At 48.7% G+C, this 27,535-nt stretch overlaps 1 protein-coding gene across 1 annotated transcript; it reads right to left on the bottom strand.

Annotated features, from left to right (window-relative positions):
• Positions 1 to 22,881: 22,881 nt before the first annotated feature.
• LOC135889515 (zinc finger protein 34-like) lies at positions 22,882 to 27,318 on the bottom strand. The gene is given in 4 exon segments (XM_065417381.1): positions 22,882 to 23,392; positions 23,726 to 24,266; positions 25,913 to 26,026; positions 27,306 to 27,318. Coding segments are annotated over 4 exon segments (1,179 nt in total).
• Between the last annotated feature and the right edge of the window lie 217 nt (positions 27,319 to 27,535).

The following is a 27,535-nucleotide window of genomic DNA, read 5'->3' as shown; positions in this document are numbered from 1 at the left end:
TAGCACTTCTTTTATCTGTGAGAAAAGAAACCTAGCACATTTCATTAATGCCTGGCAGTGTTTTGCAGATCTCATAGTTGCTTGGGCACATTCAGGCCCCCCTTTTCTTGGCTGTCAGCCAACTCTTAGCTGTGGGCAGTGTCCTTGGATGGGGCCAGCGTCTTATCTTTGGACTGAGCTTGCTAGCTATTTTTTTCCCAGTTAACTCGTTCTGTTCTTTTGCCTTCTCCCCTTCTTGGGTTCTTTTAACCAACAAAGGAAACTTCCACTCTTCACTCATACACCTTTTCCCAACAATGAACACATACACATTGCCATTATACAGTACATTAGTCTTATTATTCAATGTATGCCACATACACCCTTCCAGTAAAATAACTTCTATACAGAGCTTTGGAGCAACAAACCAGGACAAGCACACCCACTTTTGAGGAGTCCACTCTGTACAACCTCTGGTGTCCAATAGCTTTCCTCCCTCCCCACCATCTGGCTAGAAATCTGAGGTAGCCAGAAGGATCCCATGTGCAATATGGGGAGTCGTTTAACCTTCCATGTCCTTGCTTCCAAAGACTGTTGGTATGCAAATTTTAACAACAATTTTTCAATTAAAAAATCTGGCCAATGAAGTTTCTTTTTCTTACTTAAGCAAATGTATTAGACTTTAGTATATCATATTTTCCTGATTTATCCAAACACTTTGTATTCCAAGTTGAATAAAACAAGTATCTGCTTTTTGATTTAACCCTTCTATTTAATTTTGAACTAGACTGTCTTATGAAAATATTAAACACAACAATTCTGGCCACAAGACAAACACCACAAGACAGGACATAGAACACAAAAATAATTCCTATTGTGCCAGTAAATGCATGGTACGTCGAATGCTGTTCAGCTGGCATCTGTTTTCTCCGATGATCTGAAAGACAAAAGAACAGAGGTCTATCCCTTCTGGGCAGTCAGTCATTGCTTAAAATATTTCCTTTATATACAAATACTCTTATTGATTTCAGGCAAAACAGAGGAATTACCCCATATTTCCTTGTATTTGTTTCATAGGCAGCGCAGGTTTCAGTGGCTTCTACCTTATCAGTTAGATAATTGCATTAATACAGATGCTTTCTGGTTTGCTTCCAGATCCAAAGCTATCCACAGCTTAAAGATTCTTACTTAAAAAGGGGCACAATTAACTTCTCACTCTCTTTTCTTAAATCACTTGCTTGTCTCCCAAAACGACACCCAATCAACTCAGATTTTACCATTCCAATTATTATCCTGGGGATTTGAAATCCCCATGCTTATAATTACGTACTCCTTTCCTTCCACTATGCCCTCAAAGTTTCCAACCTGTTTTCCAATCTCTCTATCTGTTGCCTGCCCGCTCGGGCCCGATCCTGCTTTTCTCGCTGAACCGTCCCTTCCATGGGCACCGGCTTTTTTCACTACCAATTTAGCTAGGAGGGTGGGCTTCTCAACTAGCCCCCACCCTTCCTGGTTTCTTCCCTTAAACATTCTTACTCACAAGGCTACCCGAGTCCTCCCTCGTGAGGCTTGCCACCTGGGCAAAATGCATGGCCCATTGGTGTTTCACTATTCAATTTTCTTTTGTGGCAAACACACTGCTCTTACAGCATATACTGAGCACAAATAATTAAATTTTGACAAGTTCCTGAAGGACTGGTACTTGCTTAGCCAATGCTTCCTTTTTTTGCCTGGAAGTCCTGTCTCAAGGCTTGCAACTTGCCCTGGGCGTAGGTTTGAGTTGCTGCCTGGTTCATGATCTATGCTCTTAATTGCTCAATTCTAGTTATCAAGTTGTACCTATTGGGCTTCAGGACCTATTGGGATCCAGGAAGTGGGCGGAGCCTAAGGGGAGGACCCACAGGACCTGGAGACCAAATGATTACGGGGGATAACTAATGTAAAAACAGGGACAGGAGTGCAGTCAAAGGGTCAAAAGAAGGGAAGTTATCAAGTTGTAGCGGGGTGGTTACCCCGCTCCTGCAGAGGGGTTTAAAACAGCCCTGGCAGAGGGCTGGGGAAAAGGGAAAAGCTACTGGGCTGATTGGGGAAGTAGCCACAGCTGGGCCACGCCCCAATCAGGCCCCAGCTGGCCTGTATAAGAAGGCCGGGAGCCAGGAGCTCAGCAGTCTCTCTCTGCACTTAGAGAGAGAAGGGCCTGGCTGCAGGGAGACAGAGAACCTGAGTGGAGTAGGGCTGGGGACAGGCTGAGGGGCTGGGGAGCTCCAACCTGGAAAGCCCCAGGCTGTGGCCTGGTAGGAGGTCAACAGGTACTGGGGATTGCAGAGGGCAGCCCAGGGCTAGGCTAAGAGAGCAGGTCCAAACCCCCCTTGCCAGTGATGAGTGGCCTATACTGCAGTCTGCCCCAGGGAGTGGGGGCTTGTTGGTGACTGGCAGTGGCCTAGTGCTGAGGCAAGGTGGGGATAGTGGGTGGGGGTTCCCCAGGGAGGGGAGACCCAGATCTGTGGTGGTACTGCCAGGGGGCAGCATCCCAGTAATAGGGGCACTGGGTCCTGGGAGGGACACAGGTGCCAGCAGAGGACAAGGCGGATCACCGGCCTGCAGAGGGCGCTCCAGAGGCTGGTGAGCTAATTCCCTGGATGACCAGTAGGAGGTGCTGCAGGGGTGAGTCCGCTCCTCTACACAAGTACACAACTCTTCCCTTTTCTCCAACTTCTCTATTGCCCAGTCTTGCTACGACTGGAGTAGATCCACCTGACACCCTTCCCGGTCAACCAGGGTGGAGAGAGGAATGCTAAAACCCTCTCCGGTTCTCAGACTTACTGCGGCTGAGAGTAGGCACACTTTCATACTCACACACGTACATCCAGACTGGCCACGTCTGTGTACAACATTCAGAGAAGATGCTGTGCAATCTCCAACTTGCTTCCTCTCTTGGGAGGGCAGTTCTTTTACACCCTGGGGTCTCCTGGGGCGTCTTTTCAGTGATTCCAGTCCAGGCCGGCTGCCTGTGACTTCTTCAGCATCCCCAAGCCACACCGGCTCCAGGGTCGCAAAGGCATACTGTTGGATCTCACTGGACAGTTAAGCTTTGCAAATGTAATCTCAGCACTGTAACTTGTATTGTCTTTGGTTTGCTTCTGTCTATATTTTTTTCACAGCCAGCTGGGGCCGAAAGCAGTTTTTCTTTGTACTTAGCCTGGTCTGCGTTGATTTTTGACCTTGAACACAGAGCAACTTTCTCTTTATCTCTGGGCCAAGCTGAATTTCAAATTAACCCGTTCCTTTCCTCAATAGACAAATTGCTCCCAGTGTGTGTCAGAGGCTTTTTTTGGTGATTAAAAGCTTCTCTGAGATGTATGATCTTATCTAGATTGAAGGTACCTTCTAGTGGGCATTGTTTAGATGAATTTTCACGCATGTAATGATTCCAATTCTCTAAATACCTGCAGGTTTTAGGACCATAATGTACGTACATGAAATAAGCTGGGGTATCCTTAGGGGGTGAGAGGGAATGCTTAGACTGTCCCCACCCATTTTCCAATCACACACACAGGGAGGATGCCCTGTCCGCTCTAGTGACACATAAACTAAGGATCTCTCCCTACAGGGTACTCACACAGGAAAGGCTAACGAGGATGGCCACGACCCTCCTACACCTCCCTTCAGCCAAGAGTGTCGGCTAGTCTCAGAGAGACGGCACTGCTCACTCTCGTTGCATCCAGTGAGATGATCAGACTGTCAGCGGCTCACACAGAGAGGAAAAGGGGGAGGGAAGATGGGTTCACACACTCCTAGACCCAGGTAGCCTCCTCGTCGGACGATGCCAGGCCGAGTTAGCCCACCGTGGGTCGGATCTCCTAAAAGATTCTCTAGTTACCGGGCTTGCGTTAGAGTAGTTATGGTCATGAGCCACAAGACTTCGCAGAGTACTCTGGGTGTCTTCCGGTAACTCTCAATTCACACTGGTGTGTGTGTGTGTGTGTGTATACACACACACACACACACACACACACACACACACACACACACACACACACACACACACACCCAAGGCCTCTATCTCCAAATACCATGATGCATCTGTACCTTATGTCCGGACTCAATACACTATGAGGCGGTAACAACCCCTCTTGAGGCGGTAAAAACCCCTCAGCACTGGTGCATACCTATGCATCTCTCTTATGCATATGGGGGCGGCCGAACTAACAGTTCCCCAGAACCGCATACAACTACCTTATTGGGGTAGCAAAACAATTCCCCAGAACCGCTCTGCATCTGATCTTGCTGCACAGTCAATAAGTTCGGATGGCGTGAGCCCAACAGGGACAGACGGCCCCACGGACAGTCCTCCTCCGACACCCCAATAGAGATTTCAAAAGGTCTCCTACCTCTATTGTGGCGCCATGGGGTTTGAAGGGGAATGATCCGTAGTAGCTGCCGGTGCCTCTGCGGGCGTTGCCATCCCGGACGAGCCCCCAAATTGTCAGAGAATAACAGAGTTCTCACTTTTTGTTTGGGTACAGCAAGTCAGATACTTTATTTTCTCTCTATCAATTGCATAGAGGGAGAGAGCTAAACAGGTCTCTCAACAGGTAAACAATTACAGCAAGCATTTATACCTTTTGTTACAGACAATAATGAGCAACAGCTGCATTTTGTTTATACATAGGTCATTCTGATATCTTGTTTTGCTCACTAATGTAGCCTATCTACACAAGGTCGCAACAACTTCTCACACAGTTCTTTCCCACTCGCCTCACACATTCCTCGCTTCTACAAATCTCGTGTTATTAGGGTTACAGTTAGCCTAACTCTTGCTAACGAACTGTCATGCATTGCACCCCCTTCCTGTCAGTTCTTTCTCTGCTTCCACAACAGTCACAGCGCATTGGGCGGCCACACTGGCGTCGCAGCGGCAGCGCAATACATGCTATTCCTCTCGGGGACGTGGAGAACATACAGCGCTGCAAATGCCTTGCCAGTGTGGACGGGGAGTGAGTTACAGCGCTGGGGGTGGCTTTACAGCATTGTAACTCGCAAGTGTAGCCAAGGCCACAGAGGAGCTCCGCATGGGACCAGCCAACACAGCAGCAGCAGTTCCCTGCCCCCACACTGACAGGCTCCACCCTGGTTATTGGGTGGGGCCTTGGGGGAGGGTCTATGGGGGGCTCAGCTCCCCAATATTTTGTCTAATTTGCCTCAGGACCCCCCCACCAGAAAGATGCTGACACCACCTTGGAGTGGGGGAAACAGGCATCAAATGTGAGCTCTGCTCTAGCCACTAGATGCCAGTGGCCTCCTGGAGCCAGGGATTGAACCCAGGAGTCCTGGCTCCCATTGGGGTTCATATATGCCCCAGTTTTCCCCTGGACTTCCCCTCTTTGAGCCTGTTTTCTCTGTATGGGCAGGGCTCTCAGGTAACATGCAGAGGACAGATTTTTGCACAGCAAACCAGCTGCAGCTCAGAAGAGCCCCTATGGGTCCACTTCCAAATTGGTCCCTCCTTGGCATCCTCAGCAGATGGCTCCCTTCCCCTGCAAGCCTCAGCTGCCAGATCCCAACCCCCCAGTCCTGGGGAGGTGTCCTGCAGGGAGGTGGAGGCATTGCATCCTGGGCTTGTGCCAGCAGCCTTGCCATTGTGACAGGGAGCTACACTGCCCCCCATCTCCAGTGAGCACCTCTGCCAGAGATACCCCCCCCAGCTCCACCTCCAGGTCCTCCCCCCCACAGTGACCTCTTTTGGGGAACCAGCCCCCCTGCCTTAACCTATGAGACCCTGCTCCCCTCCCAGAACCAGGCCAAGAACCCAGTGTTTGCAGGAGACAGACAGGGTAGGAGATAGCCTGATGCCCAGTGGTGCCACCTCCCATTCCTCTTGTGTCCTGGCAGTGGGCACAGAGTGACTTCATTATCTCTCCTCCCCTCCTCCGACAGGGCATGGGAGTTTGCGCAGAGAGCAGAAAAGGCCCCAGGCGCATAGTGTCAACTCCCCTCCATGAGAAACACCAACAGCTCTGTGAGAGGGACTAACAGAGATTTGAAAGGAAATGCCAAGCTAGGTACCTTCTCCTAAGCAACAGCTGGGGATAGAACCCAGGAGTCTTGGCTCTCAGCCTCCTCCCCGCTCTAACCACTGGACCCCACTCTCCTCCTGCAGCTGTGGGGGGCAAACATCTTCAGGCTACTAATCAGTAACTGCTGGTCTAGTGATTAGAGTGAGGGGGAGGAGGACTGAGAGGCTGGACTCCTGGCTTCTGTCCCTGCCTGTCAGGGAGGGGGTCTAGCTGGGCATTGTCTCTCATCTCCCCCCAGTCTTCTAAGAAATCTAGAATGTAGTTGTCAGATGCAGGGGTGGCTGCAGGGACACATGATGCCATGGGTTTTTTTTTTTTTCAAGGTCTGATCATCCCTGCGTACATTTCCACACACGCCCCTCCCACTTGGATGGGGGAGGCAATGGGGCTGCCTTGTGCCTATTGCAAGCACATGCGAGGAACAGGAGGTACCTAGGGGCTGCCCTTGGGCATTGCGCCAGTGTGATGTTATTGACATGAACTGGGACCTTGTTGCAACCAAGGTCCTGTAGTGGCACCAAATCTTGTATCAAGGGGGTCAAATAAGATGTCTAAGACAAGGTTATGGTTTGCTGGTTATGATTATGCTATCTGTATGCATGTATCATTTTTGTATTTAAAGTTATACATATTGGCTCTATACTGTAGTTCAAACTTGTGCTATGCTTCTGGGTGACACCCCAGACAAGTTGGTGTCAACTCCGCCTAGCCTGCTTGATGGCCCATTAAGGACCATCAGCTATACAATTGACCCATTGAAAGAAGGCAGATACATCTTGTGACTCAGCAAGGTGTGCAGGGACATACCTATGGACAGAACTGAGGTTTTTCCATGCCATGTGATGGACAGCTTGTCTTTGGAACAAAGAAAGCAGAGACCAACTGGCAAGAGACTATAAAAAGCTGCTACTCCATTTTGTCTTCAATCCTGCTTCTTACCTTTGGAGGGACTTTGTTATAAACGGAAGCTCTACACAAAGGACTGATGACACATCCCAGCTGTGGATGTACTCCAGAGACTTAATTGGAACCTGCAGTTTTTCATCACTGCTACAAGCCTAAACCATGAACTTTGCCATTACTGTATGTAATTGATTTCATTTAACCAATTCTAGCTCTCATCTATATCTTTTTCTTTTTATGAATAAACTCTTAGATTTTAGATTCTAAAGGATTGGCAACAGCGTGATTTGTGGGTAAGTTCTGATTTGTATATTGACCTGGGTCTGGGGCTTGGTCCTTTGGGATCGAGAGAACCTCTTTTCTTTTACTGGGGTATTGGTTTTTATAACCATTTGTCCGCATAACGAGTGGCACTGGTGGTGATACTGGGAAACTGGAGTGTCCAAGGGAATTGCTTGCGTGACTTGTGGTTAGCCAGTGAGGTAAAACCAAAGTCCTCTCTTTCTGGCTGGTTTGGTTTGCCTTAGAGATGGAAAAACCCCAGCCTTGGGCTGTAACTGCCCTTCTTTAAGCAATTTGTCCTGAATTGGCACTCAGTTGGGTCCTGCCAAAGCCAACATCATTACAGCCAGCCTAGGCCCCAGCTCACTTCTGAGTTCTATCCTGGTTCTGGGAGTGCAGTGGGGACTAGTGATTAGAGGAGGCTATGGGTGGGCTCCAGGATGCCTGGGTTCTAATCCTTGGTGTCTCACTTTGGGGAATGTTTCCCCCAGTGACTCAGTTTTCCTTGAGTAACTAGAAGCTGATTACTGCCTCTTATGGGGTTGTGGGAAAAGCTGGAAGTCTAGGGGAGTTGGGGGGCATCCTTCCATCTTCCTGCACCATGGTTCTTCCTGTTCCCTCTTGTCACGCAGTGTCCAAGAGTGTACTCTCTATGCCATTATTTTAATCATTGATTAAGTTAGTGAACAGAACCATATCCAGAACTGATCCCTGTGGGTCTCTACTCGACATGCCCTTCCAGCTTGACTGTGAACTGCTGATAACTACTCTCTGGGAACCGTTATCCAACCAATTATGCACCCACCTCACAGTACTTTCGTCTGTATTTCCCTAGTTTGTTTATGAGGCGATCATGCCACATCTACCACTTCTCTATCCACAAGGCTTGTTACCCTGTCAAAGAAAGCTATTAAGTTGGTTTGACATGATTTCTTCTTGACAAATCTATGCTGTCAATTATCACCCTATTATTTTCTCTCTGTTTGCAAATTGATTGCTTAATTATTTGCTCCATTCTCTTTCCAGGCACTGAAGTTAAGAAGACTGGTCTGTAATTCCCCGGGCTGTCCTTATTTCCCTTTTAATAGATTGGCACAATATTTGCCCCTTTCCAGTCATCTGGCATCTCCCCCATCTTCCATGACTTTTAAAAGATAATCGCTAATGGCCCAGATATTTCCTCAGTCAGCTCCTTGAGTATTCTAGGATGCGTTTCATCAGGCCCTAGTGACTTAAAGATATCAAACTTGTCTAAGTAATTTTTAACTTGTTCTTTCCCTATTTCAGCCTCTAATCCTCCCTCATTTTCACTGGCATTCACTATGTTAGACGTCCAATTGCTACGAACCTCTGTGGTGAAAACTGAAACAAAAAAGTGCAATTTCCACTTTTTCTGTTATTGTTTCTCCCCTCCACCCCCACCATTGAGTAACAAAGCCTACCTTGTCCTTGGTCTTCCCCTTGCTTCAAATGTATTTACAGAATGTTTTCTTCTTATCCTTTATGTCTCTAGCTAGTTTGATCTCATTTTGTGCCTTGGCCTTTGTAATTTTGTCCCTACGTACTTGTGTTTATTTATTAATAGCATCCTGTGTAATTTGACCTAGTTTCCACTTTTTGTAGGACTCTTTTTTGAGTTTCAGATCATTGATGATCTCCTGGTGAAGCCAGGCTGGTCTCTTGCCATATTTCCTATCTTTCCTGTACTGTGAGGTAGTTTGTGCTTGTGTCCTTGTCAAGGCTGCTTCCCCACTTTGAACTTTAGGGTACAAATGTGGGGGCCTGCATGAAAACTTCTAAGCTTAACTACCAGCTTAGATCTGGTCCGCTGCCTCCGCTCCCAAAGCTAATTCCCTTCCCTGGGTAGCCTTGAGAGACTCTTCACCAATTCCCTGGTGAATACAGATCCAAACCCCTTGGATCTTAAAACAAGGAGAAATTAACCATCCCCCCTCCTTCCTCCCACCAACTCCTGGTGGATCAAGATCCAACCCCCTTGGATCTAAAAACAAGGAAAAATCAATCAGGTTCTTAAAAAGAAGGCTTTTAATTAAAGAAAAAGGTAAAAATCATCTCTGTAAAATCAGGATGGAAAATAACTTTACAGGGTAATCAAACTTAGAGCCCAGAGGACCCCCCTCTAGCCTTAGGTTCAAAGTTACAGCAAACAGAGGTAAACACCCTAGTAAAAGGTACATTTACAAGTTGAGAAAACAAAGGTAAACTAACACACCTTGCCTGGCTGTTTACTTACAAGTTTGAAATATGAGAGACTTGTTCAGAAAGATGTGGAGAGCCTGGATTGATGTCTGGTCCCTCTTAGTCCCAAGAGCGAACAACCCCCAAAACAAAGAGCACAAACAAAAGCCTTCCCCCGCCCACCAAGATTTGAAAGTATCTTGTCCCCTTATTGGTCCTTTGGGTCAGGTGTCAGCCAGGTTACCTGAGCTTCTTAACCCTTTACAGGTAAAAGGATTTTGGAGTCTCTGGCCAGGAGGGATTTTATAGAACTATACACAGGAGAGCTGTTACCCTTCCCTTTATATGCCCCCCAAATCACAGATAGTGTTGGACAGCCGGTTCCACACTGGCTGTGATTTCTTCCTGGAGCTCTAGGAGAAAACAGAGTTAATAAGACACATGCACCTTTAGACATACTACTGATTATATAAAAACTAACAATATGTTCCACATTCCAAGAACAATTTTTAACCAGTTGATTCTGGGAAACTTTCCCAGGAGAGTGCATCAGCCACTTTGTTAGAAGCCCCTGAAATGTGTTGTAGTTCAAAATCAAAATCTTGGAGAGCTAAACTCCACCAAAGAAGTTTTTTGTTATTCCCCTTGGCGGTATGAAGCCACTGTAGCGCAGCATGGTCTGTTTGTAGTTGGAAACGCCATCCCCAAAGACTTGGGCGTAGCTTTTCCAGCGCGTACACAATGGCGTAGCATTCCTTTTCGCTGATTGACCAGTGGCTTTCCCTCTCAGACAGTTTCTTGCTGAGAAACACAACAGGATGGAATTCTTGATCCGGTCCTTCCTGCATTAAAACTGCTCCCACGCCTCGCTCGGACGCATCTGTGGTTACTAGGAACGGTTTGTCAAAGTCTGGGGCCCTTAGCACAGGGTCAGACATGAGTGTCGCCTTAAGCTGGTTAAAGGCCTTTTGACACTCATCAGTCCACTGAACTGCATTTGGCTGTTTCTTTCTGGTTAGGTCTGTCAGCGGGGCGGCGATTTGGCTGTAGTGTGGTACAAATTGCCTATAATATCCGGCCAAGCCTAAGAAGGATTGGACCTGTTTCTTTGACTTTGGAACCGGCCACTTTTGGATAACATCCACTTTGGCCTGTAGGGGATTTATAGTTCCTTGACCCACCTGGTGCCCCAGGTAAGTCACTCTGTTTTGGCCTATTTGACACTTTTTAGCCTTAACAGTTAGTCCTGCCTGCCGGATGCGCTCGAAGACTTTTTCCAGGTGCTCCAGGTGTTCTGTCCATGAATCAGAAAAAATGGCCACATCATCAAGGTAGGCAACTGCAGGTTCTCCCAATCCCGCTAGGAGACCATCTACAAGTCTTTGGAAGGTGGCGGGTGCATTTCGCAACCCGAAAGGGAGTACATTGAATTCATACACCCCTGCCTGGGTGACTAAGGCTGACCTTTCCTTAGCGGGTTCATCTATTGGTACTTGCTAGTACCCTTTGGTTAAGTCTAAAGTAGAGATGAATTGGGCATGTCCCAATTTCTCCAATAGCTCATCTGTGCGTGGCATTGGATAGTTGTCAGGACGAGTTACAGCATTTAGCTTACGGTAGTCCACGCAAAAGCCTATTTCCCCATCTGGTTTGGGAACTAGAACCACTGGAGATGCCCATGCACTGTTAGAGGGGCGGATTATACCCATCTGTAGCATGTCCTGGATCTCCCTTTGTATAGCAGTTTGGGTATGAGGTGACTCCCGGTAGGGTGGGGTTCTAATTGGGTGAGCATTACCTGTGTCAATGGAGTGGTATGCCCATTCGGTCCGTCCTGGAGTGGCTGAGAAAATTGGTGCAAAGCTTGTGCACAGCTCCTTGATCTGCTGTCGCTGCAGACGTCCAAGGGTCACGGAGAGGTTCACCTCTTCCATGCCACCATCCTTTTTTCCTTCGTAGTAGACACCTTCAGGTCACTCCGCGTCATCTGTTTCCTGGGCTGTAAACTGGCAAACGTTTAATTCTCTGGAATAAAAGGGCTTAAGAGAATTAACATGGTATACCTTAGGCTTTATGTTGGAGGTGGGGGAGGCTATGAGATAGTTAACAGCTCCTAGGCGCTCCTGGACCATGAATGGTCCTTCCCACGATGCTTCCATTTTATGGGCCTGGAGCACCTTTAAGACCATGACTTGGTCTCCTACTTTGAAGGACCGTTCTCTGGAATGTTTATCATACGAGGCCTTTTGCTCTTCCTGAGCATCCTTTAGGTTTTCTTTAGCAAGGGCTAAAGAGTGTTGGAGGGTGCTTTGTAGGTTGCTTACAAAGTCTAGAATGTTAGTTCCTGGAGAAGGCGTAAACCCCTCCCATTGCTGCTTCACCAACTGTAATGGCCCCTTAACCTCGCGGCCATACACAAGTTCAAATGGTGAAAACCCTAAACTGGGATGTGGTACAGCCCTGTAGGCAAAAAGCAACTGCTGCAACACTGGGTCCCAATCATTGGAGTGTTCATTTACGAATTTACGTATCATGGCCCCCAAAGTTCCATTAAACCTCTCCACCAGGCCATTGGTTTGATGGTGGTAAGGGGTGGCAACCAAGTGTTTCACCCCATGAGCTTCCCACAGGTTTTTCATGGTCCCTGCCAGGAAATTAGTTCCCGAATCTGTAAGGATGTCGGAGGGCCAACCTACCCTGGCAAAAATGTCTGCTAATGCCTGGCACACACTTTTAGCCCTGGTGTTGCTTAAGGGTACTGCTTCCGGCCATCAGGTAGCAAAATCCATGAAAGTCAGTATGTACTGCTTTCCTCTGGGTGTCTTCTTTGGGAAAGGACCCAGAATATCCACAGCTACTCGCTGAAATGGGACCTCAATTATGGGTAGTGGCTGGAGAGGGGCTTTAACCTGGTCTTGGGGCTTTCCCACTTGTTGGCACACCTCACAAGACCGGACATAATTAGCAACGTCCTTGCCCATTCCCTCCTAGTGGAAGGACTTCCCCAACCGGTCTTTGGTTCTGTTCACCCCAGAATGGCCACTGAGATGATCATGGGCTAAGCTCAAGAGTTTTACCCGATACTTAGTGGGAACTACCAACTGTCTTTGAGGATGCCAGCCTTCCTGGTGCCCACCAGAAAGTCTCCTTGTATAAAAGTCCTTGTTCTACAACAAACCGGGATCAGTTAGAAGAGCTGAGAGGCGGTGGGGTGCTCCGTGCCACCGCCCAAGCTTTCTGAAGGCTGTCATCTGCTTCCTGCTCGGCCTGGAACTGTTCCCTTGATGCTGGAGACATCAGTTCCTCCTTGGACTGTGGACTGGGGCTTGGTCCCTCTGGAAGCGATGCAGGTGCTGGGGCTGTTTCCATTGACTGTGAACCGCTGTCCGCTGGTGCACTATGTGGTATTTCAGGCTCTGGCTGAGCCTCTTGGGTAGGGTTATCTGCTGCTTCCACCAATTCAGGCTCGCTGGTGCCCTCTGGCGTTGGAGTGGTAGACGGGTTTGCAAGCGCTGGACTCAGTGCTGGCAATGGTTCTGGTGCTGGTTGCGTTGCCAGTTCCGGTTCTGGGACTGGCTTTGGCTGGGTCTCTGGGATTGGATCCACTATGGCTGTTGCAGTCGTTGGCAGGGGATCCGGTTCCACCACCTTTGTTTGGGTCTCTGGTAACACAGACGGGGCCCTGGTGGACGGCTCAGGAACAGGGATGGGGCTGAAAGCTTGCTTAGCCTGGCTGCGGGTGACTATTCCCACCCTTTTGGCTAGCTTCAAATGGTTGGCCAAGTCTTCCCCCAGCAGCATGGGGATGGGATAATTGTCATAGATTGCAAAAGTCCACATTCCTGACCAGCCCTTGTACTGAACATGCAACTTGGCTGTAGGCAAGGTTACAGACTGTGACATGAAGGGTTGAATTGTCACTGGAACCTCCGGGTTGATGAATTTGGGGTCCACTAGGGATTGGTGGATAGTTGACACTTGTGCTCCAGTGTCCCTCCATGCAATAACCTTCTTTCCACCCACTCTCAAGGTTTCCCTTCGCTCTGAGGGTATTTGAGAGGCATCTGGGCCTGGGGATCTTCGGTGTGATTGTGGTGTAATGAAGTGTAATCGGTTGGGGTTCTTGGGGCAGTGAGGTTTATATGTCCCAGTTCATTACATTTAAAACATCGCCCTGCTAAGGTATCACCGGGGCGATGTTGGTTGGTGGAGACTGGTGTGGTGGGGTGAAAAGGCGTCTGGGGTTTCCCTTGGGATGTGGGTGGGGCCTTGGGTTGTCCCCGGTGGTAAGGTTTTGTTTCAGCTTGCCCCTTCTGATATTTGCTCCAACTGCTACTAGCTTTTTTTTTTTCTTTTCTGCCACCTCCACCCATTTGGCTCCAATCTCTCCCGCCTCGGTTACAGTTTTGGGCTTCCTATCTAGGATGTACCTTTCTATTTCCTCAGGAACACTCTCTTAAAAACTGCTCCATTTTTACTAGGGAAAGCAGATCTTCCAGAGATTTAACATTTGCTCCTGATACCCAGGCATCACAATTTTTGTCAATGTGGTAGGCATGTCGGGTAAATGACACATCTGGTTTCCACCTTAGGGCTCTGAACCGCTGACGGGCATGCTCGGGTGTTAGCCCCATTCTGAGTCTGGCCTTGTTTTTAAAAAGTTCATAACTGTTCATGTGTTCCTTAGGCATTTCAGCCACCACCTCTGCTAAGGGTCCACTGAGCTGTGGCCTCAGCTCTACCGTGTACTGGTCTGTAGTGAGGCTGTATCCAAGGCAGGCCCTTTCAAAATTTTCTAAGAAGGCCTCAGTAACATCGCCTGCCTTGTAGGTGGGGAATTTTCTGGGATGGGAAGTGGTACCTGGAGAGGGGTTGCTAGGATTGGCTGGTATATCCGGCCTAGCCCTTGCTAATTCCAGTTCATGCTTCCTCTCTTTTTCCCTCTCCTCCATCTTTTTCTTTCAGCTCCATAGCTCTCTTGTGGGCCTCCTCTTTGGCTTTCTCTTCAGCTTCTTGCTCGAGTTTTTTTAATTGAAGCAGTCTCTGATTTTTTTTCGTTTTCTTCTGCTTCTAATCTGGTCAGTTCTAGTTTGTTAGCTACTTCTTTGGTAGTCATCTTCCTGTTTTCTTGTGCTGGGCCACACCCCTCTGCAGTTGACTGAAACTGGGATGCACTCAGCTCAGGCTGCTGCTGAGGTAACAGACTTTCTAACTAGCTATCCCCAAGAGGTAGAAAGAGAAAAAAAAAAAAAAAAAAAAAATTCAGCTTGTAAATTCCTTTTACCAGCTGTTTGCTCACTGATTGAACCCTTCTCTTAACAAAGACCCTTGTTTAAAAAAAACTTAACACCTCTGCCTTCAGGCAAGGAGAGATAAGATATGCATCTACCTTCAGCTCTGCTTTCCAAGCAGCTAGAAAGGAGAAAAAAAATATTACTGGCTTTTGGTTTAAAATGATCCCACCGCTCTGCCACCATGTCAGGGCTGCTTCCCAACTTTGAACTTTAGGGTACAAACGTGGGGGCCTGCATGAAAACTTCTAAACTTAACTACCAGCTTAGATCTGGTCTGCTGCCACCACTCCCAAAGCTAATTCCCTTCCCTGGGTAGCCTTGAGAGACTCTTCACCAATTCCCTGGTGACTACAGATCCAACCCCCTTGGATCTAAAAACAAGGAAAAATCAATCAGGTTCTTAAAGGCTTTTAATTAAAGAAAAAGGTAAAAATCAACTCTGTAAAATCAGGATGAGAAATAACCCTGTAAAGTTATCAAACTTAAAGAGCCCAGAGGACCCCCCCCTCTAGCCTTAGGTTCAAAGTTACAGCAAACAGAGGTAAACACCCTAGTAAAAGGTACATTTACAAGTTGAGAAAACAAAGGTAAACTAACATGCCTTGTGTGGCTGTTTACTTACAAGTTTGAAATATGAGAGACTTGTTCAGAAAGCTGTGGAGAGCCTGGATTGATGTCTGGTCCCTCTTAGTCCCAAGAGCGAACAACCCCCAAAACAAAGAGCACAAACAAAAGCCTTCCCCCCCCCACCAAGATTTGAAAGTATCTTGTCCCCTTATTGGTCCTTTGGGTCAGGTGTCAGCTAGGTTACCTGAGCTTCTTAATCCTTTACAGGTAAAAGGATTTTGGAGTCTCTGGCCAGGAGGGATTTTATAGAACTGTACACAGGAGAGCTGTTACCCTTCCCTTTATAGTTATGACAGTCCTAAATAATGTCTCTGAAAAACTGTCAACTCTCTTGAATTGTTGTTCCCCTTAGACTTGCTTCCAAGGGGATCTTACTCACTGAGTTTGCTAAAGTCCACCATCTGGAAATCCATTATCTTTATTGTGCTGTTTTCCTGCCTACCATTCCTTACAATCATGAACTCTACCATTTCATGATCACTTTCACCCAAGCTGCCCTCCACTTTCAGATTCTGAGCCAGTTCCTCCCTATTTGTCAAAATCAAATCTAGAACAGGCTCTCCCCAGTAGCTTTCTCCTCCTTCTGACAAAAAAAAATTCTCTCTACTATATTCCTGATTTACAACTATGGTTGATGTACATTAGTCTATTACATGTCAATAGTCCTATTGTCAATACTATTTCTAGTAAATAAATGTGTTAGTCTCTAAGCTGCCACAAGTACTCCTTGTTCTTTTAGCCCCACACTCATTGCTTCCAACATATAAACCCTGCACTCAGACACACACAAAATATCCCTAAGGAATTAGAATCACCTGCTGCCTTCCCCTGGCCTGCTGGATCCCTAAACCAGGATGCTTTTCAGCCCCAGCCCATGTGCCCCCTCTTCCCAGTGCCCCCCAATCCCAACCCTCAGCCCCTCCTTTTTACAGTGCTCCTCAATCCTGACCCACGGCTCCCTCCTTCCGTCCAGCAGCAGGTGCTTCTGACTCATGGGATAACGTGATTTTAGTCAATTAGGCAATAACGTGCCATTGCTGGTAAAATGAGGGTCCGGCTGGAGAATCTTGCCTGTATGCTCGGGGTTCTACTGATCGCCATATTTGGGATTGGGAAGGAATTTTCCTCCAGGGTAGATTGACAGAGGCCGTGGAGGTTTTTCGCCTTCCTCCGCAGCATGGGGCAGGGGTCGCAAGCTGGAGGATTCTCTGCGACTTGAAGTCTTTAAATCACGATCTGGAGACTTCAACAGCTGAGTTAAGGGAAAGTGGGTGGGTCAGCTTTTGTGGCCTGCATCATGCGGGAGGTCAGACTAGATGACCATAATGGTCCCTTCTGACCTTAAAGTCTATGAGACTCCTTCGGGAAGTTTTTGTTTCAAAATTTGTGTGTGTGAATCTGCTTGCTGGAGCCTGACATTACAAACCCAGGGGTGAGATTTCTGAGGATTTACTTACTGAGTTCCCTCCCCCTCTCCCCTGAGTGCAGAGGGGCTGGGCTCAGGCAGCCAGTTTCATCCAAGTATTTCACACCCCAGGCCCCCAGAGTCTCATCTGACCGTATTTACCAGTGATACTGAGCATGGGCAGTGGGTATAAGAGGCTCACGGAGGTTGAGGGGGCAAGAACTGCTGGATGTGATGCACCTCCCTTGGGGGGTTCTAGGCTGCCACCTTTGGAGCTCTGCTGCCACAAGCTCCCGACAAGTGGGGGAGGCACCAGCGCTCGGACCATGGCCCTGCCTGGGCTTGATTCCAAGACCCCCCTCCAGCCAGCCTCTTACCGCATGGCCCCACCTGATCTGCTTCTCTTCCCACACTCACTCTGCCTCTCCCCCCAAGGTCTCCCCCAGCCACTGCTCATGCTTCTCTGGGAGAGGGGGGCAGAGAGTCGCCAGCAGAAGGTGGGAAGGGCCTTGGGGAAGTGGTGTTAAGGCATGAACTGCAGGTGGCTAAGGGGAGGGGTCAGAGATGAGTGGGCGGCGGACAAAGGGGAGGGGCAGAGGGGTGCAAGCGGTGGGTAGGGGGTCTCAGGGAAGGGGTCAGAGAGGTGGGGGTGGGTATCAGGGGAGGGGGCAGAGAAGTGTGGGGGGCAGGCATACCTTGGGGTAGGGGGTGGAGAGGCACGAGCAGCAGGTGAGGAGAGGAGCGAGCGAAAGGCAGACCAGCAGGCCGCAGTGAAAGAGGTAGAGCGGGGGTGGGAAGAGGCCAAATGGGAGCGAGGGTGGAGCAAGGCAGGTGGGGTGGTGGCACCACGGTCTGGGCACCAGGGGAGGGTATCAGGGGAGGGGGCAGAGAAGTGGGGGTGGGGTAGGCAGACCCCCCATTTCTACGGAGCTTCCAGCGCTCACACCCAGCCTCCCCAAATGCAAGAGTCACGGGCACCTATTCGCTGGGTCTTCACTAGCCAAGCATCTCCCCAAGCTATGTTTATGGGAGAAACCCTCCTGTTGACACAGTGCTATCTACACCGGGATTAGGTTGATACAACTGCATTGCTTGGGGGTGTGTGTAAATTTTTTACATCCCTAAGTAATGAAGTTACACTGACCTAATTTTGTAGCGTAGACCTGTCCAAAGAAACACACACACACACACCTTGGGAGTAAAACTTCACCTGCTCCTGTGCTTTACAGAATCCAAACACAAGCAATGCTTGTCAGGCCTCGGCGGTGGTTGGCAGGGAGTCAGATGTGGACAGACACCATGTTTTAGTTACAGCCAGGCACTCTGGCTTAGCTGGCTAAAACACCTGTTTTGTAAACAGGAGACCTTGAGTTCAACTCCCAGTGGTGCCGCCTTGTGTAGCTTTTGTGGCACCTGGTATTGACTACTGTCAGAAGACAAGATACAGAGCTAGATGAATCTTTGGTCTAGACCAGTATGGCTGTTCTTATGGTTTAAATTACACTCACAGGCATTGATAATAGAGTTACTGAAAGTTTGGGTGTTAAGAGTTGGTAGGTCAGTATTCCAGTCCCCTCACAGATGACCCCCTTCCTCTGGGACAGGGACAGGAACAGGGGCAGGAGTGGGTCTGAGCTCTCACACCAAATGACTCATTGTAGCTGCCAGAATCTGTGGGCAGCTCATTTAATTTACACCCTGGGTTGAGTCCTGCTTTGTGCACCATGTTTGAAAATGAAAATCCTAAACCACGCTTTGAAATAACGAATGCAGCAGGATGTGTTTTTGTCACTGCCCCAAAGCAGACAGACCAATGGAGAAATGCCATTGAGTCCAGGGTAATACGTAACTGCGGTTTTACCATTTCCATTTGCTAAACTCCCTCCCAACCTTCTGGTCTCCTAGAGCAGGGTACAGAGCTTGAGCCGAGACACGTACACTGCAACTTTACAGCCTAAGCCACATGACCCTGATTAATCCGACACGGGCCAGCCGTGGGTGTTTCATTGCACTGTAGACGTATCCTAACATTATGTCTACACTGTGATGAAAACACCCAGGGCACCTGTCTCAAAGCCCAGGTCAGCTGACTCCGGCTTATGGGGCTGGGGCTGCAAGATTATAAAACTACAGTGCAGACCTATGCACACTATATTTTCCTTTTTCCAATCGTCCAAGCCTTCCCCCGCTCGCCACGAGTTTTCAAAGATAATGACCAATGGCTCTGCAGTCACATCAGCCAACTCCCTCAGGATCCTCAGATGCATTAGATCCGGAACCAAGGATTTGTGCATGTCCAGCTTTTCTAAATAGTCCTTAACCTGTTCTTTCACCACTGACAGCTGCTCACCTCCTCCCCATGTGTTGCCCAGTGCAGCAGTCTGGGAGCTGACTTTGTCTGTGAAGACTGAGGCAAAAAAAAGCATTGAGTACTTAAGCTTTATCCACATCATCTGTTACTAGGTTGCCTCCCCCATTCAGTAAGGGGCCCACACTTTCTCTGACCTTCTTCTTTTTGCTAACATACCTACATAGAAATTGACTTTGAAGCTAATCAAAATAAGTTCCATTTGAAATACAAATCATTCAAATCTATACTAGGTCAGTTTTCTCCTCTACTCAATTTCTCACACACCTTCTCCCACCCCAACCTTTGGAGTGAGGTTTTACATCAGGACATTTTAGGCCAAAGAGGGTAAGTTACATCAAAGAAGCTTTTCAGGATTAGCCACATTTCCTATATTACTAACTAAAAGAAAAACAATACAGGTTTTATTTTTCCAGTATAATTCAGTTGATCACATAATTAAGCCTCTTCTTCATTAAAGAGTAACTTCATGTTTAATTTCATTTTCATTGGTAATAATAAATCCTCAATGACTAAAGAATCTTCTCATATATGGTAGTTTTCTTTTAATCCCCCTTTCCACCAGTGAACCCTTGAGTACATTTGTGGTTAGGGATTAGATCGGGATGGGCAATTTTTTTGGCCAGAGGGCCACATCTGGATATGGAAATTGTATGGTGGGCCATGAATGCTCACAAAATTGGGGTTGGGGTATGGAAGGGGGTGAGGGCTGGGGTTGTGGGCTCTGGGATGGAGCCAGAAATGAGTTCAGGGTGTGGGAGAGGGCTCCGAGCTTGGACAGAGGATTGGGGTGGGGCTAGGGATGAGGGGTTGGGGGTGCAGAAGGGTGCTCCGGGCTGGAACCGAGGGGTTTGGAGGGTGGGAGGGGGATCAGGGCTGGGGCAGGGTGTTGGGGCATGGGAGGGGGTCAGGCTCCGGTTGTCGCTTACCTCAAACAGCTCCTGGAAGCAGCGGCATGTCCCCGCTCCGGCTCCTACACGGAGGCATGGCCAGGCAGCTCCCATTGGACACAGTTCCCGGACAATGGGAACTGTGGAGGCGATGCTTGGGGTGGGGACAGCGTGTAGAGCCCCCTGGCTGCCCCTATGTATAGGAGCTGGAGGGGGGACATGCCAGTGCTTCCAGGAGCTGCGTGGAGCCACAGCACATGCGGAGCAGGGCAAGCCCCCGACCCCGCTCCCCGGCTGGAGTGTTGGAATGCGGCAAGCCCTAGAGCCTCCTCCCCAGTTGGAGCTCAAGGGCTGGATTAAAATGTCAGAAGGGCCGGATGCGGCCCCCGGGCTGTAGTTTGCACACCCCTGGATTAGATACAGTCCTGGATTAGAATCTCTGTAAAATAACAGAGATGAGGTTCCTATTAAAAATAGCTATTTTTCTGCAGCCATCTCACACTCAACACTGATTTCATCTTACACACAGTTATAGCACCCACAAATGGTGAGTTCAATAAAAACACCACTTCTGTTTCCTCCACATCTACATCATTATGGACAGTGTCATGGGGTTGATACATCCTGTTGCAGGGTGTGTGGCCGCGTAAGGAAGAAGGCAGGGGTTTGGGGGGGAAGAAATCTCCCCTGGGTCAAGACAGCTTGTCTTTAGGTGGTGACACCATCCAGTGGTGGGTGTAGTGTGGGGTAGAGGCACCTGGGACCACCCTACTCAACCAGGTCCTGACCCAGGGCTTTGAAGAACCAATACTCCTGTGTCCAGGCTTGATCTCTCACTGCAACCGCCCCGTTCCCTGGGTCACTTCCCACGCTTACTTCCAGCATCGGTAATCTCCTGGCATCCGGCGTCTCTTCTTGGCCATCCTTGGCGGTCAACTGGGTGTCTGCAGGGGCCTCAGCGTGGCTGGCCTCTGCAGCCTGGGGGTCTAGCAGCTTCCTGGCAGGAGCCCACAACATAGGTTTGCTCTCCTCCTCAGTCCGCCCAGGCTGAGCTGAGCTGCTCCCTTTTATACTCTGTCTCCAGTCGGACCATGCCTAGGAAGGGCGAGGGGGTGTGGCCTCTTCAGCCTACACGGTGCAGTTAACCCGAGCAGTGCCAGTGCAGGGTTGATATACCTCATCACAGACATCATTTCCCAATTTTTGGGATTAGCTAGGAGATCTCTTCAGGAGTAACTTCCTGTAGGGACTGGGTCACAAATGCCTTGGGAACCAAATACCTGGGCATTTTGCCTAGTTCCAAGTCACTTGCTGTGGAATTCTATCCCTGGATCATCTGAGACAATATTGACTTAAACAATTGAACCACACGGTGATCATGTGCACTTACTTCAGTCAATTATACGGTTTGGGGTCTTCTGCTGTTCACCTTTTCAGAGTGGAGATTTAAACACACTACAGTTTCTTTGATAATATGTCCAATAGCTTGGAGTATTCTCTCCTGTTGACTGAACTGCATTTGAATTTTCTCCATGTCACCATGCAGGGATAGGGGGGAAAACAAACCTGAAGTAAAGAATGATGGTCATTTGTCTGAAATTTCCCAATAAATCTGAGCTACATTCTGTCAAACAAAACTAACATGCAGTTATATGACCAAGAGCCTTCATGAAAGATAGAAAACCAATATCACAGAGAGGTAGAAGACACTTTCATTTTCATTTAAAGGGAAATTCCAGAGTAGGTTACATCTGATAACTCAGAATCAGGATGAGAGATTCTCCCATAAAACCTGCTTCACTCAGTGCTGTCTCATTAGTGTTATTTACAAAAGTTTTAGCATCTTCATAAGGGGGGGGGGGGAAACAGCCGACCTTCCCAGAAGTGGCTTTGCCAATAGAGGGAAAATGGGATTTGAACGGTGCTTGGGATCCATTTGAAATCCCCTTCCAGGTCTGTGACACTTTCATCTCCTGCCAGAGTGACCGATTTAGGATCAAAGACATCCAAGCACCATTCCCAAGCACATACAGCTATGAATACTACCTCACCGGACACTTTGGGAAGTGAAGGAATATGAAGGGGTGAACTCTGCATGGCTCAGACACAAGGTAACAGTTCTGAGGTGATGGGGAAGGACGGAATGTCTGAGTCACCCCATCTCCTTCCAGTGTCACAGAGGTTGAAATGACCCTTATTTCCCTGACACTGCTCCGGCTCTTCACTATATTTAAATATATTTTAAATGAGAAAAATGGTCAACAAAATAACTGCTGTTCAGCATGATCCAGGGTAATGTGAGAACAACTGGGAATGAGACAATCTGTCCTCAAAGAGGAACTTGACGTCTCTAACAATAACTTTGCACTGGGAGGAAGAGTATAAATGTGATTCTCCAGGTTTGTTTAGACAAGGAAATGTGATGGTGGTTAGGTCAGATCAGGAGGAAATGTGCTAGATAACCCCACCCACTATCCATGGCCCATGTCTTTACTGCAAGAATAGCTGTCTTTTTACATCAGGAAAGCGAACTCAAGCTAGCTAACTCCATGGAAACCACAGTGATGAGGCCCAGGTAGATTTTACCTCGACATAGCTAGTTGAAGACACCCCCTATCTCCCCCACCTGGGGTGATGGACATTCCTGGTAGAAAGGACACACACTCCCATGACTCGCAGGACAATGGAGTTGATAGAAAGGACCACAGGATAACCCCAAAGACGGGCAGGCTTCAAAAGTGGGCAACTCATGTGTGGGAGCTGAGGGACTACAGTGTGCAAAAGATGCAAACAGCCTTAACGGTCACGACCTGAGAACTGTGAAAAGAATTAAAGAAAAAAAAATCTTCTGAGAGCTCTAGAGAAGGTTTTTATGGAGTTTATCTCCTTTATGGATTCTCTGATGATAGAGAAGGCCTGAGCTCTGAGAGAAGCTTTTCCCACACTCACAACATTCATAGGGTTTCTCTCCCGTGTGGACTTTCTGATGAGAGATAAGGGAGGAGATGTCAGTAAAACTTTTCCTGCACTCACTGCATTCATAGGGCCTCTATCCTGTGTGGATCCTCTGATGCGTAGTAAGGTTTGAGCTCCGAGTGAAGCTTTTCCCGCACTCGCAGCATTTGTAGGGTCGCTCTCCTGTGTGGATTCTCTGATGAGAGAGAAGGTCTGAGCTCTGAGTGAAGCTTTTTGCACACTCACAACATTCATAGGGTTTCTCTCCTGTGTGGATTCTGTGATGTGTAATAAGGGCTGAACTCTGAGAGAAGCTTTTCCCGCACTCACAACATTCATAGGGTTTCTCTCCCGTGTGGACTCTCTGATGAGAGATAAGGGAGGAGAGGTGACTGAAACTTTTCCTGCACTCACTGCATTCATAGGGTCTTTCTCCTGTGTGGATCCTCTGATGCTTAGTAAGGTTTGAGCTCCAAGTGAAGCTTTTCCCGCACTCGCAACATTTGTAGGGTCGCTCTTCTGTGTGGACTCTCTGATGAGAGATAAGGGAGGAGAGGTGACTGAAACTTTTCCTGCACTCACTGCATTCATAGGGTCTTTCTCCTGTGTGGATCCTCTGATGCATAGTAAGGTTTGAGCTCTGAGTGAAGCTTTTACCACACTCGCAGCATTCGTAGGGTCGCTCTCCCGTGTGGATTGTCAGATGAGAGATAAGGGCTGATCTCTGAGTGAAGCTTTTCCCGCACTTGCAGCATTCATAGGGTCGCTCTCCCGTGTGGATTCTCTGATGAGAGATAAGGGTATATCTCTGCGTGAAACTTTTCCCACACTCACAGCATTCATAGGGTTTGTCTCCTCTGTGTATTCGCTGATGTCTAACAAGGGATGAGGTACGATTGAAGCTTTTCCCACACTCACAGCATTCGTAGGGTCTCTCTTTCGTGTGGATTATCTCATGTCGAATAAGGGCTGAGTGGTATTTGAAGTTTTTCCCACACTCACTGCATGTATTCTCTCCCTTTTCCCTGAGGATTTTCTCCTGGGATGTAGTTTCCTTGAGGTCCTTGTGAGTTCCCTGATAATTAATGGGTTCATACACTTTCTCCACTGACTGGTTTCCCTGCTCTCTCTCTGGTCTGTGGTAACTTTCACCAGCTTTTCCTGGCTCATGGCACCTGGACACATTCCCTTTGGATCTTCGCAGTAATGCCCCATGCGCTTCGGCTAGCTGAGCATCTTCCTGGTGAGGATTCTGCTCCTTGTTCTCCCTCACCACCCCATCACCTGCTAGAATGGAAGAAAAATCTCAGAATTAGGCAGAGAGCAAACCCAAGTAAGTGCTGGAGAGACAGAAAATAAAAACCAGGGACTGAAGTCCCCCAAACTCTTCCCCATACGGGAGAGCGGAGGGGATCAATTCTGCTCCACATCCAGGACCGGCCTTTAGGGTGGGCCGTACGGGTGCCCCACCCAAGGGGATGCCATGCCCAGGGTTTGGATTCCCACCTGATCTGCTGCTGAGAGGGTTCCTGGGCTGACAGAGCCGGCACGGCAGGCAGGTGAGCAGCAGCATGGGGGAGTGGGAGAGACCCGAGCTGCAGGGGGCCGTTGGATGACCAGACGTGGGAGCCAGGTGACTGATCCGGAGCAGGGGGCCCCTCCTCTGCCCTGCTCCACGTGTGCAGCCACTGCTGTTCCTGTCCCCCCATGCCTCCGCCCTCCATTCATCCCTGGAGTGGCCCCTGGCCACTCCAGACTGGGAGTGTCCTCCTGACTGCTCTGCAGGGGAGGGGGAGGTGCTGATTGCTGGGGGGTGTCCCCCTCCCTCTCACCCGTGTACCCGATTTCCACTACGCTGGGGTGACGGGACAGGGGAAATCTGTGTGTGCTGCTGCCTCTCTGTGGCCGGAGCTGCTGGCAGCTACTTGTGTCTGAACAAGCCTAGTTCATGCTCCTGAGCCTGAGTGCTTTCTTAAAGAGACAGCGCATTCACTCACTCAGGCACACACACAAACTCCTTCACACAGTCCCCCCAAAACACACACCAGGGCTCCCTGCATCCAGGTCACTTCCCCACCTGCGCTGTGCTGAGGTATCAAGAGCTACTGCTGTCCTGCCCTCCCCTTACTCAGCCCACAGGGAAAGGAACCTGGATGTAGGAAGCCCTGACATCGTTCCTTGCTCCCCCCTCCCAGCCCCCTAGGGCTGTGTGGGATGGAGGTGCAGAAGTCCAGTGGGGGAGCGAGGAGCAATGCCAGCTGATTTGTGTATCCAGGTCAGGTTCCCCACATGAGTGCAGGAGGGAGATGCAGGGGATAGAGGCAAAGGGGGCACAGTGCAGGGGTTAGGGGCACAGGAGAGCGGTGCAGGGGGTAGCAGTGAAGGGGGCACAGTGCAGTGGTTAGGGGCTCAGGAGAGCGGCGCAGGGGGTAGCAGTGAAGGGTTGCATGGATTGGGGCACAGGAGTGGAGTGCAGGGGCTGGAGTGAAGGGGGCACAGTGCAGGGGTTATGGGCACAGGAGGGGCAGGTGTTGGGGTGCAACAGGAGGGGGCAGAAGTTAGGAGTGAAGGGAATGTAGGGTTTACGGGTGCAGGAGGGGGAGCAGGCATTTGCAGAAAGGTGGCATAGTGCAGGGGTTGGGGGAAAGGGAGGGTGAGTTGCCTGGGGAGCCCATGGGGGACAGGGGCACCAAAATGCAAGTTTGCCCAGGGTGCCATTTTCCCTAAAGCTGGCCCTGTCCATATCCCATCCAAACACTCAGTAGGAAGGGAGGGAGCTCCTGCCAAGGTGTCAATCATAATCTGTAGGAAGCCAGGAGTGAGATCTGCCGGGGACAACCCTGAGCTCACAGAGCTCACAAAGTCTTTATGGGGAATCCCAGATGTTTCTCTCAGGCACTTACAGTTTCTGGGTTGGTTTAATGTTTCCTCACTTGTGCAGGGACTTCTCAGGATCTCGCTTTCCTCTGAACCCTGCAGATCCGGGACCCATGGCTCTTCCCCTCCTTCCAGCTGGGAGATCACATAGGGTTTGTAAACTGGAAACCCTGCTCAAGGGAAAGAAAACAAGGGAGAACAGGGGAATTCATAGGCCATTTGTCATCAAAAAACATTCTATTAGTTTAAGCCCAGTCCATTTTAAACCAATAAAATCACAGGGCCAGCTCCCCAGGTGCTCAAAAATGCAGAACACTCTACTTATGAGGGATTTAACTATTCCCATCTTTGCTGGGAACACACACAGCTAGACACTCATTATCAAAGAGGATCCTAAAACACAGAGAATGGAACTGCATGTCCCAGAAAGTGAAGACTCCAGACAGAGGGCAAGTCTCCCTGGCACTACTTCTAACCGACATCGAGGTCCAGAGACAATGAGAGAGTCCTGGGGAAACTGGGAACAGTAAGCATGGGCTGGTGGGGTTCAGTGGCGTAAGGAACAGGAAAGGCAGGGATATCACTGAATGCAGGATCTCAGCAGCATTAGATGTCAGGAAAGCACATACTGCAGCATTCAGGAATCTAGTGAGTCAGGTGTAAAGGGAGGGAATATAAAAAACACTGTGTGTGGAGAAAGCTGGCAAATTAGATGGTGTAGTTCAGGAACCACAGACTAATTCTTCTGCCAAAGGAGAATGTGAAAAATAAGAATCAGGCCATGTGACTTCGGGAGGGACAAATTCAAAGATCCAAAGAGCATGCAGGAACGAAAGACTGTGGCTCTTGCAGGTGGGGATGGAAAAGGAAGAATCTTCATGGTTCATGGAGCCAATTATTTCATTTTATCATTCATTGATCATTGTTATGGTCATCTCATGTTGTTTCAAATGTAATCATTGTGTACTAAATAGATTTAAGTTGTAGGTATAGACAGAAGTAAGACAGGGAGAGCCCTGCATGGATACAAAATTTGTATCCGCATCCGATCTGCGATCCGCAAAAATGGTCCATGGATATCCGCAGATTTGCAGGGCTCTAGGTACAAAATTTAAACACACAGCCGATCCACAAAAATGGTTTGCATTCTCCACCGGGAGACGTGATCAAAGGGAAGGGCTAAGGCAATGAATAGTAAAATCTTCTAATATAGGGCTGGAAGGGACCTCAAGAGGTCATCTACTCAATTCCCGTAGCCCTGCCGCAGGATGAAGTATAAGTATGCCATAAGTTTGTCTGACCTGTTCTTAAAACCCTCCTGGGACAAGGATTCCACCTCTCTTTGTAATCTATTCCAGTACTTCCCTATCCTTATAGCTGGAAAGTTTTCTGTATTACTCAGCCTCAACCTCCCCTGCAGCAGATCAAGCCAATTACTTCTCCTCCTACCTTCAGTGGACATGACGATCAATTAATCACCGTCCTCTTATAACAACCCTTGACATATTTGAAGACTGTTCTCAGGTCCCCCCTCACTCTTTTCTCAAGACTAAACATGCCCAGTTCTGTCAACCTTTCCTCAGAGGTCATGTTCGAGGACCAGGAGGTAGCTTTTTCCTTCCAAATGGAGATGAGCAAGACTGTGAAGAACTTCAAAAAGATCTCACAAAACTAAGTGA

Source organism: Emys orbicularis, chromosome 15, assembly GCF_028017835.1.
Source record: "Emys orbicularis isolate rEmyOrb1 chromosome 15, rEmyOrb1.hap1, whole genome shotgun sequence".
NCBI lineage: Eukaryota > Metazoa > Chordata > Testudines > Emydidae > Emys > Emys orbicularis.
The sequence above is the reverse complement of the archived record's forward strand: the minus strand, read 5'-3'. Positions and strand labels throughout refer to the sequence as shown.